At 45.2% G+C, this 11627-nt stretch overlaps 1 protein-coding gene across 48 annotated transcripts in view; it reads left to right on the forward strand.

The window, feature by feature from the left end:
• The window catches only part of TSEN2 (tRNA splicing endonuclease subunit 2), a 56363-nt gene that overhangs the window by 12958 nt on the left and 31778 nt on the right, over positions 1-11627 (forward strand). For 36 of the 48 annotated variants that reach the window (XR_012431480.1, XR_012431497.1, XR_012431485.1 and 33 more), the window contains exons 5-6: positions 4332-4854; positions 6213-6290. Coding sequence is in view for 9 of the 48 variants with exons in the window: in XM_005547849.3 (XP_005547906.3) it covers positions 4332-4854; positions 6213-6290 (601 nt within the window). In the remaining 39 variants the exon portion in view is untranslated. Of the gene's footprint in view, positions 1-4331; positions 4855-6212; positions 6291-6555; positions 6703-7771; positions 7897-10569; positions 10653-11627 lie in introns of those variants that run through there. The other 12 variants (XR_012431503.1, XR_012431504.1, XR_012431502.1 and 9 more) reach the window with 5 other exon arrangements.

The raw sequence follows: 11627 nt of genomic DNA on the forward strand, positions 1-11627 counted from the left end.
TCACAATCTAAATTTTGAATATAAGAAAAATTGATTCATGTTCATATTTTTAGATTAATTTTTCAACTTAAATACTTGTCATAATTGTTGTTTGTGTTTTTTGTAGAGACAGAGTCTCGCTCTGTTGCCCAGGCTGGTCTTGGGCTCAAGTGATCCTCCCATCTCAGCCTCCCAAAGCACCAGGATTACAGGTGTGAGCCACTGCACCTGGCCATAATTGTTTCTTTGCTGGTGCCTCTGAAATTCTGATTTCTATTTCAAGTGGATTCACTCAAATTGGCCTTTTCCCAACAATAGTCATCTTTGGGTGAAGAGCACCTTCTGTGTAACTCTTTCTGAAGGTAAGTGTCAGGACCCTTCTGTGATGCCTTTGGGGAACTGACACAGGTAGAGGTATGTCCCTGAAGGACCAGCCCGGATAGTCGGGTCGCCCACCCTGTTGTGGTCCTTTCTTCAGCCAGAATTCACTATGTGTCAGGCATTGGATAGGTGCTGGGGACCCAAGAGCGAGGAAAAGACCTAGTCCCCATTGTTGAGGGATTTGCAGTCTAGTGAGAGAGGAAGAGAAGTGAACAGTTGTGCTGTCCTGTAGTGCTGTTGTGGTAGAGATACCATCGCCATTATGGCCAACAGGTGCTGACTGCTCTAGCAGTGCCAATCCCAGTCTCTGAGCTTGCCTGCGTTACCTCCTTTCATCTTCTCAAGAAACCTTCGAGGGTAGGTACTAGAGATGTTTCCGTTTCATAGATGGGGACTCAGGTGAGGGTTCAGTAGCTTGCCCAAGATTACATGGGCTCAGTGCCAGAGCCTGGGAGGCATTGATGTGGGTGGGCGCACCAGCACTCCCCGAGCACCTTCCAGTGCTAAGTATCATGCCAGTGTTGGGCCCGTGTGTCGTCTCAGGTCCTCACATCACTCCCATCAGGTGGGTCCCGTTCTTATCCATCTTCCACAAGTGGAAGAACTGAACACAGGGAAGTGAAGCTCCTTGCTCAGGGTCAGTATGTGGACTTAGGCACTGTGGCCCCAGAACCTGTGTGCACTAACCACTCTAAACCACTCTGCTGTGCACTTCCAGTGGTAAATGGGCATCCATCGGTATAACAGTAGAGAACGGTGCCCTGTGCAAATAGGAGAGGTGTGTGTTCAAGGGTGCAGAAACATGAGAATCCGTGGCGTGTTTGGATGGGCATGTCCTGTCTCCTTGCGGTCCTGGATGGTACTGCTTTCCCCAGTCCTGTCACCGCTTCCAGTCGTGGCTGCTGCCTCGTCCTTCTGCCACGCTGCCCCTTACACTTTCTGCTTTTTACTTCTCATTTCTCTTCCTGCAACTGCTCCAGCATCTGGGATTGATGGCAGCAGGACTTAGCTTTTTAAGATGTTGCCAGCCAGCTAGAGGATGCCTTCAGCTCTGACCCATATGTTGTTGTCTTAGTCATTTGTTTTTGTGGCTCTTTTCATCATGTCTGACTTGGAGGCTTCTACATGCTCTTCAAGCCTCAGTCTCCTTTGACCTTTCATAGTGATCCTCTGAGACCCTGAAAAGGGAACACAGGTATGGCCTGGTTCTGGTGTATGGCAGAAGAGCACAGAGGTAGAGGTACTAAGTGGCTTAACTCAGAGCCACATAGAAGAGCCAGCTCCAGGACCTAGACCTCCAGAGGCTGTGTTCATCCCCGCACTGCTGCCTCTGCTCTCAAAGAACAGTGAATTAAGACATTTCCATTCATTAACATCTTTTTCAATATACTATATATTGAGTCTGATTTATTTTTCAAGCCACTCCTAAAAACTCCACAATGATATAGTAATATTGATTGAGCACTTCTTATGGGCTTTGCACTTTACGTGTCTTATTTAATCCTTGCTGCAACCCCACGAGGTAGGTGCAGTTATCCCTAGTTTATAGATGGTCACTGAGCTTTAGAGAGGTGGGGTCATGCAGTTAATACGAGAATGTGATGGAGCAAGGATTGGAACCCATGTCTGCTTTGACTGCTTTGCTGCAAGGAGCAGATCAGTGCTGTCTGTGTGCTCGCTTCGTTCCAGATCTTCTGGTCAAAGGAGGAACTGTTGACCCTTTAAATCAGTGGTTCTTTCATGTGTTTTGAGTCAAGGAATTTGGCAAAAGTTGTGGGTCCCTTCCCCAGAAAAATATATTGTCACAAAAATTTGTGTTCAAATAAAGGAAATTTATAGACCCTGTAGAACCAATGCTTTTGTTGATATGAAGAGCTGAGATTCTTTTTAGACCTCTCACATGACGGTTCTTTTAAACGTATGCATAGGTGGCCGTGTTCCAGGTGAGAAGACAACCTACTGGTTTTGGCACAGCTGTGTTCTTTTTGCTGGTTTTAAAAGTAATACATAACAAGATCCCTTTGAGGTGGTAGTACTACTCCACATTTTATAGGTGGGAAAATTGAAGCACAGAGAAGTTAAGTAATTTGCATTGCCACACAGTTGTAAGTAACGGGGCTGGACACAAAATGTGCAGTACCAAAGTCATGGTGTCGTACTGTCTCTCAGGTATTAGGGTAGCCTTACCAGGTGTTAATCTTTAGGATACAATTCCCAGTATATAGGGAGACATCCCTGATGTTTATCCTCATGTGGGGTGAACAGGGTGTGGACAACTTCGGGATTCTTAGGAATCAGGGTATAGCAGAAGCCAGTGTCCTTGTTAAATTGTGTAAGATATAGCAGTTTATAAACTATGACATACTCAGTCTTTTTTTTTTTTTGGAAACATTTTACAAATTTGCATGTCATCCTTGCGCAGGGGCCATTCTAAGTATATGTGCTGCCGAATCAAGCACTATTCAGTCTTAACCAGGTAAAAGAAGGTGAAAAGTAAAATTACATCTGCCTTCTCTCAAGCCATGTGTTGTCTTGGATGTCTTTCAGACTGATCACTGAAGGTCCAGGCAAAAAGCACTTGAGTTTCACAATGTCTTTGACCTTCTGATCTTCAGATTTCCAGCATCTGGTAGTTCTCACATCACATGAACACATCCCAGCAGCCTAGGCATGAATGCTTTGCCCTATTGTTTTGCCTATAACTTTTTGTAACTTGGGAAGTGTTTTGTAACTTGGGTGTTAGCTTCAAGTTTTAGAAACTTAACATGAATTTTGTCATTAAAATCTATTCTGAAAAGTATTGTGGGGAAAGGGGCTATTTCTCTTAGAATATTTGGATGAATCTACATAAGCCAAATCATTTCCTTATCCTGTAAAGAGGTTAGTAGGCACTGTGATGAATATTTATTGAAATTCTCATTTTGCTTTCCAATACTAAACAAAAGTTCTTTGTATTATGAATGGCATATCTATCTGAAAACATTATGAGATCCTAAATTGAAAATAATACAAAACAAGCCGAGAGCGGTGGCTTCCACCTGTAATCCCAGCACTTTGGGAGGCCAAGGCGGGCAGATCACTTGAGGTCAGGAGTTTGAGACCAGCCTGGCCAACATGGTGAAACCCCATCTCTACCAAAAATATAAAAAATTAGCTGGGTGTGGTGGCACGAGCCTGTCATCCCAGCTACTGAGGAGGCTGAGGCAGGAGAATCGCTTGAACCCGGGAGGCAGAGGTTGCAGTGAGCTGAAATCGTGCCACTGCACTCCACCCGGGTGACAGAGTAAGACTCCATCTCAAAAAATAGTAATAATAATACAAAAAAATCCTGATAAAGGATGGCCATTTGTTTTTTTTTTGCTTATTTATCTAAATCACTTAATCTGCCAGTTTTAAATTATATAAATTTTCATAGTTAAACTGGGTTTTTTTTTTTTAAATAAATAAAATGAAACTATAAAAGCAAAGAAACAAGAAGTAGCATATGCTTGTTGCAGAACACTTAGAAAATACAGAGACCAGATGCGGTGGCTCACACCTGTAATCCCAGCACTTTGGGAGCCCGAGGCGGGCAGATCACAAGGTCAGGAGATTTAGACCTTCCTGGCTAACATAGCAAAACCCTACTAAAAATACAAAAATTAGCCAGGTGTGGTAGCGGGTGCCTGTAGTCCCAGCTACTTGGGAGGCTGAGGCACAAGAATCACTTGAACCCAGTAGGCGGAGGTTGCAGTGAACCGAGATCGTGCCACTGCACTCCAGCCTGGCAACAGAGCCAGACTCCGTCTCAAAAAAAAAAAGAAAAGAAAATGCAGAAAAGTATAAAAAAGAAAAATATTTATCTATAATGCACCATTCACAAATAATTCTGTAAACATTTCGGTGTGTCACCTTCTAGTCTTTTATGTGCTTTGTTGTTTTTTCAATTTTGAAATTCGAGTGCTGTTTCCAACAGTATTTCTGTCTTGCAGGTATCAGCATAGCGTTGAGTGGGCGGCAGAGCTGATGCGTAGACAGGGGCAGGATGAGAGTACAGTGTGCAGAATCCTCAAGGATTACACGAAACCGCTTGAGCATCCTCCTGTGAAAAGGAACGAAGAGGCTCAAGTGTATGACGAGCTTAACTCTGGAATGGTTTCTAACATGGAAGGCACAGCAAGGGGAGAGAGACCTTCTGTGGTAAACGGGGACTCTGGAAAGTCAGGTGGTATGGGTGATCCCAGTGAGCCATTAGGCTGCCTGCAGGAGGGCTCTGGGTGCAACCCAACAACAGACGGCTTTGAGAAAAGTGTGAGAAAGGACGCTGCACCTCTGCCCCAAGTCTGTTGCTGCAAACAAGATGCTCTCATCCTCCAGTGTGGCCCTCACCATGAGGACAGCAGCCAGCACGTCGGCCTCCTGCATGCTGGGGACAGGGGGCCTGACCATGAGTACGTGCTCGTCGAGGAAGTGGAGTGTGCCATGAGCGAGAGGGAGGATGCCCCAAATGAGGAAGTAAGTAGGAGAAAATAAATTGCTTCCTCCAAAGCCATCTGTTCCTGGAGATGTTGGCTAATAGGGATGTCTTTTGCCTGCAGCTGGTAGCTGGCCTATTGTAAGGTCCGAGGGAAGCAGCAGGCTCTGGGCCACAGCAGCTGTGAGGGCCATTTCAACTAAAACCCCAAAGTTGGTGAATAACTTTTTAAAAATTTATAAAATTAAGGCAAGGCCAATGGTACTCTCTCCTTTATTTGAGAGAAAACAAAATGCGGTGATAATTACACCTGATCTTGAGTACAGCTGAGCGAGAAGGGCTCACGTGTGGAAGTCAGCCGTCACGAGAAAAGCCTAGGGAAGGTGGGTGAGAGCTACATCATTAGGGGACTTGCTGTCAGAGTTACCCTAGAGCTGTCTGGAATTGCTAAAAATTAGAAACAACCTAATGGCTGAATGGGATATGAGATACCCATTCAAAGCAATATCATGTAGACTTAGCATGAGGTTTATGAAGTCATATTAAGAGCATAGGAGCCAGGCACAGTGGCTCACACCACTTTGGGAGGACGAGGCAGGAGGATCACTTGAGGCCAGGAGTTCAAGACCAGCCAGGGCAATATAGCAAGACCTCATTTCTACTAAAAATGAAAAAAAAAAAAATTGCTGGATGTGGTGGTACATGCCAGTCCCAGCTACTCAAGAGGCTAAGGTGGGAGGATTGCTTGATCCTGGGAGATCAAGGCTGGGCAACAGAGTGAGACCCTGTCTCAAAAAAACAAAAACATAGGCACATGCTTATCAGGTACAATTGGGTGAAAAAAGCAACACGTAAAATAAAATTCACCAACAAAATGATTACAACTGCAGGAAAAATTCACAGGGAAAAAATGAAATAAGCCAGAATCTTCATAGTGAAAAAATTAAAACTTCCTTTTCCACACAAGTAATAAAAAAGCATTTCTTGGCCAAGCGTGGTGCCTCACACCTATAATAAACACTTTGGGAGGCTGAAGCGGGAGGGTTGCTTGAGGCCAGGAGTTCAAGACCAGCCTGGACAACTCTGTCTCTACAAAAAATTAGCCAGGCATGGTGGCACACGCCTGTAGTCCCAGCTACTGGGAAGGCTGAGGTAGGAGAATTGCTTGAGTCTAGGAATTTGAGGCGGCAGTGAGCTGTGATCACATCACTGCACTCCAGCCCAGGCAATAGAGCAAGAGTCTGTCTCAAATTTTTGTTGTAATCATTTCTTTATAATATTAGCACAATAGAATGTGAATCCTGGGAATTTATAAGAAAAATGTTCATTTTAAAATACGTTCTCTGTGACATGTAGTACTTCCATTTGTTCTGTATATATTGTGTTTCTTTCTCTTTAGTTGGTGCAAAGAAACAGATTAATATGCAGAAGAAATCCATATAGGATCTTTGAGTATTTGCAACTCAGCCTAGAAGAGGTATGTTTTCAACATGTTATCATTTCAGCTGTTGGTCTTTGGGCCTGAACTATGCTATATGTGAACCTACCTCACAGTGTAGTTCTGTACGTAATTCAGTTATTGAATATTGTGAGTCAGTATTGAAATCATTATGTGTACCTCCCAAGTAGGCCTGCCCAAATTTCACTCCTCAGCCTTTATTTCATCAGTTCTAAGATATATGTTTGCAATCATTCCACAGAAGATTCGAGGTGTTTTTCTGAGTACTACTTTTCTTGTTAAGATTTTAGATTGCTAGGCCAGGTGCGGTGGCTCACACCTGTAATCCCAGCACTTTGGGAGGCCAAGGCAGGCGGATCACCTGAGATCAGGAGCTCGAGACCAGCCTGGCCAGCATGGTAAAATCCTGTCTCTACCAAAAATATAAAAATTAGCCAGACATGGTGGCTCATGCTTGTAATCCCAACTATTCAGGAGACTGAGGCAGGAGAATTGCTTGAACCCGGGAGGCGGAGGTTGCAGTGAGCCAAGATTGAGCCATTGCACTCCAGCCTGGGTGACAGGGTGAAACTCTGTCTCAAAAAAAAGAAAAAAAAAAAGATTTTATATTGATGGCTAGGTGTGATGGCTGATGCCTGTAGTCCAGCCACTTGCGTGGCTCATGTGGGAGGATTGCTTGAGCCCAGGAGGTTGCGTCTGCAGTGAGCCATGATTGCACTACTGCGCTCCAGCTTGGACGACAGAGTGAGACTGTGTGTCAAACAAAAAGAATAAAAAGATTTCAGATTGTTAACAGATGCTGACTGGTGACGTGGGGGGTAACGGGGTGGAAAGAAGAAAAAAATGGATTTCGGATTGGCTGAATATTTTGTTACTAATTTTCACTAGCTTTTTAAAAAATACTATAATTCATATACCATATAATTTATCCACTTAAAGAGTACAAGTCACTATTGTTTGGTATGTTCATGGAGTCTCAACTTTTCATAGACTGTGCTACATGATTCAGATCATATAGTGACTGCTAATTAAGTAAATGGATTTATTTCCTTCTGCAGGATCCCTCTACTTAATGCAGTAGCTACATTCTTGAAAGTTAGCTTGGGCCTGGTGCCATGACTCACACCTGTAATCCCAGCACTCTGGGAGGCCAAGGCAGGCAGATAGCTTGAAGCCAGGAGTTTGAGGCCAGCCTAAGCAACATGGCAAAACCCCATCTCTACAGAAAATGTAAAAATTAGCCAGGTGTGGCAGTACAGGCCTGTAGTCTCAACTACTTGGGTGGCTGAGGTGGGAGGGTTGCTTGAACCTGGGAGGTCGAGGCTTTAATGAACCGAGATCATGCCACTGCACGAGCAAGACCCTGTTTCAAAAAAAAAAAAAAAAAGTGGCTAAAAGTGGCCTTCCATAAACTCTATCATATTGTCCTGGTGATCTGGAGTTCCTCTAACCTGTGGTCACTTTATGCTCAGTCCCTCTTTTCTTGCTTATGTTGATAGCGCACACAGAAATGTCCTTTCTGCCTTTGAAGATAGCACCCCCTGGGCTCCCCTCTCCTCCAGGAGCTCTGTGATGGCTTTCTTTGATAGTTCCTGCAGTGTCCAGTGTGGTTCTTGGCATACAGGTAGGTCCCAGGAAGTGCTATGGAACACATCCATGTTGGTAATTTTATAGCTGAGACCACAGGAAAGTAATGTGGGGGCCGGGTGTGGTGGCTCACACCTGTAATCCCAGCACTTTGGGAGGCCAAGGAGGGCAGATCACGAGGTCGGGAGATCAAGACCATCCTGGCTTACACGGTGAAACCCTGTCTCTACTAAAAATACAAAAATTAGCCGGGTGTGGTGGCACACGCCTATAATCCCAGCTACTCAGGAGACTGAGGCAGGAGAATCGCTTGAACCCGGGAAGCAGAGGTTGCAGTGAGCCGAGATTGCACCACTGCACTCCAGCCTAGGCGACAGAGTGAGACTCTGTCTCAAAAACTAAATTAAATTAAATTAAATTAAATTGAATTAAAATACAATTCAAAATTCCTTTTCTTGGTTGCACCAGCCACGTTTCAAACACTGAACGGCCACGTGTGGCCACTGGCTACTGTATTGAACAGCACATGCGAAGACATTCCCAGCTTTGTGGAGATCTTTACTAGACAGCCCATGTGTACCTGTTCTTTAGATGTTTGGCCTCTCAGAGCCTCAGATTTCTTCTCTGTAAAGTGGGAGCTGTGTAACATCTTGTTCATAGGATGTTCTGGAAATTAAATAATACATGTAATTGGGTCAGGACAGTACCTGATAATATAGTAGATGCTCAATAAATGTTAGTGCCTGCTACTTTTGTCATTATTAAGTTACTTGTAAAAGCTGATTAGCAGCTAGTTGGAACCTTATTTTTTACAATCACGAAAATGTCCACTGGATACATACTAAGTGCCAGGCATTGGGCTAAGGGCTACCAATACTGAAATAAGTAGAACGTGACTTCCGTCTTAAAGATAGCCCAGAAATCATTACAGTTCTGTGTGATAAGCATAGTGTGGCATATGGATCTTGTCAGTATCGCTCTTCCTGTTTCCTTGGGCCCAATGCCTGACATCTATTAGGTGCGTAATAATTATTTGTTAAATGATTTAACGTACAAGATAGGGAATTTGCACAGAAGCTGGTGGAGACCATCCAGCAGGGCTGAAGTAGAAAGCCTTTGTAATCATGATAGCTGAGGATAGTAAAGGATAGATGGGGCTTGCCGCATGGACACAGGGTAGCAAAGGCTCTTTCAGATAGCTCAGCCAAAAAGAACACCAGATGGGGGAGGGTGTGTCCGTGAGTCAGGGTCTGGCCTGGTCCTGGGGCACCAGGGCACTGCAGGGGGTTCCGTAGGGGAGTGGAGTGCCTAGAGCTAGCATCAGTATGGAGGGTGGGCTAGAGGCCTGGCCTGGGAGGTGGCAGCTGGAGGCGAAGTGTATTTGGTGTCAAATACTGTGAGTTCAGCCACACTGTTCCAGGTGACCAACTGCTGTCTTTTATTGACAAGTTTTTTTTTTCCTCGAGACAGAGTCTCGCTCTGTCGCCCAGGCTGGAGTGCAGTGGCGCGATCTCGGCTCACTGCAAGCTCTGCCTCCCAGATTCACACCATTCTCCTGCCTCAGCCTCCCGAGTGGCTGGGACTATAGGCGCCCACCACCACACCCAGCTAAATTTTTTTTTTGTATTTGTAGTAGAGACAGGGTTTCATCGTGTTAGTAGCCAGGATGGTCTCGATCTCCTGACCTCGTGATCCGCCCTCCTCGGCCTCCCAAAGTGCTGGGATTACAGGCTGTTGACAAATTTTTTAAAGGCTGCTGCTACCTGCTGCCTCCTCTTGAACACTCCCTGATGAAAGGCAAGGGTAATAGGAGACAGGAGATGAGGATACTCTGCCTTCTTAGAAGCTGACTGGCACCTGAGAACATACCAGAGATGTGTTCCAGAAGTTTTCAGGGAGCATACCATTAAACCTAGCTCAGCCGGGCGCGGTGGCTCAAGCCTGTAATCCCAGCACTTTGGGAGGCCGAGACGGGCGGATCACGAAGTCAGGAGATCGAGACCATCCTGGCTGACACGGTGAAACCCCGTCTCTACTTTAAAAAATACAAAAAACTAGCCGGGCGAGGTGGCGGCGCCTGTAGTCCCAGCTACTCGGGAGGCTGAGGCAGGAGAATGGCGTGAACCTGGGAGGCGGAGCTTGCAGTGAGCTGAGATCCGGCCACTGCACTCCAGCCTGGGCGGCAGAGCGAGACTCCGTCTCAAAAAAAAAAAAAAAAAAAAAACCTAGCTCTACTTGTCGTTCTGTTTTGGCAGATTTCTTTTGAATGAATCACCCATGTTTGGTGCACTGCATGTACCCGCTCAGTGTTTCTGTGAATGTCAGTCAGGAGCACAGGCAGAATGGCGTCTCACCCCTGCTGTGGTGATTCACGACAGCTCTCTTAAGGGACTCAGAGCGGTAATACACAGCTGACTTAGAAGTCTACTCGGCACTGACATGGGAAGCTTTTGGTCTGCAACCTGCCACAGATGTGGACATGCAGCCCTGTAGGGGTGTTTTCGTGCCTTTGCCTTGACTCATTCAGAACAGAGATTTGGAAATTTGCATAGAGTAATTGAAGAGCTATAAACTATATTTACCTTAGTTATTTCTGAGTAGCTATTTCTGAAGATTTCTGTTTCCATCTTCTGCATCCTTCAGTGGACACGCACACACGCAAACGCTCAAATGCTTTGCTCTTTAAATTTTTTGTTTTTATGTTTTTTAGAGACACGGTTTCTCTCTGTTGCCCAGGCTGGAGTGCAGTGGCACCATCGTGGCTCACTGAAGCCTCATACTCCTGAGCTCAAGGTATCCTACCACCTCAGCCTCCTGAGTAGCTAGAACTATAGGTGCATGCCACCCCACATCTGGCTAATTTTTTAATCAAATGCTTTTTAATTAGGAAGATCCAGTGAAAAATAGATTGATTTGGGGGACTGAATTTTTTTTTTAATCAAATGAAAGTTGATTTCACTGTAAATTAAAAGCAGTTGCATAATGCTGTCATAAAGTTAGGGCCATCAGCTGTTTTTTTTTTTTTTTTTTTTGAGACACCGTCTCGCTCTGTCACCTAAGCTGCAGTGCAGTGGCGTGATCTCAGCACACTGCAACCTCTGCCTCCCGGGTTCAGGTGATCCACCTCAGCCTCCTGGTAGCTGGAACTACAGGCACACACCATCACACCCAGCTAATTTTTGTATTTTTAGTAGAGATGGGGTTTCGCCATATTGGTCAGGCTGCTCTCAAATTCCTGGCCTCAAGTGATCTGCCCGTCTTGGCCTCCCAAAGTGCTGGGATTACAGGCATGAGCCACCACACCCTGCCAGGCAGTCAACTTTTGAAGGTTAAGGAGATTTAACATTTAAATTTCCCAAGATCCAAAGTAGTCGTGTTTAATTTTACTATCCCTGTGTGTGCTGTTGGGAAACTAATGGGAGGAGATTTAATAGGGGTGGTGCAGACCAGCTCACTCATTCCCAGAAAGATTCCCTCCATGGCAGCACCCCAGTAGGGCCCTGCATTCCAGGTCTAATCCTTTGCTTGAGGGACTAAGAAGTTCGGATTTGTTAGAGCACAGAAAATGACTTGAGCTCTAGGAGCAGCATTCAGGCTGAGTGTGCTCACAAGAGCCTGGGGAATAAACTAGAGTGTGAGTTTATTAACATTAGCAAAGGCCCCACCACCTGCCTTTCCATATTGGCATATTCTCTTCATGTAGAAAATTCAGGTGCCAAAGGGTAATATAATTGGAAGGCTGCTTGGTGAACACGGAGTCAGCCCGTG

The sequence above is a fragment of the Macaca fascicularis genome, chromosome 2 (assembly GCF_037993035.2).
Source record: "Macaca fascicularis isolate 582-1 chromosome 2, T2T-MFA8v1.1".
NCBI classification, from domain to species: domain Eukaryota; kingdom Metazoa; phylum Chordata; class Mammalia; order Primates; family Cercopithecidae; genus Macaca; species Macaca fascicularis.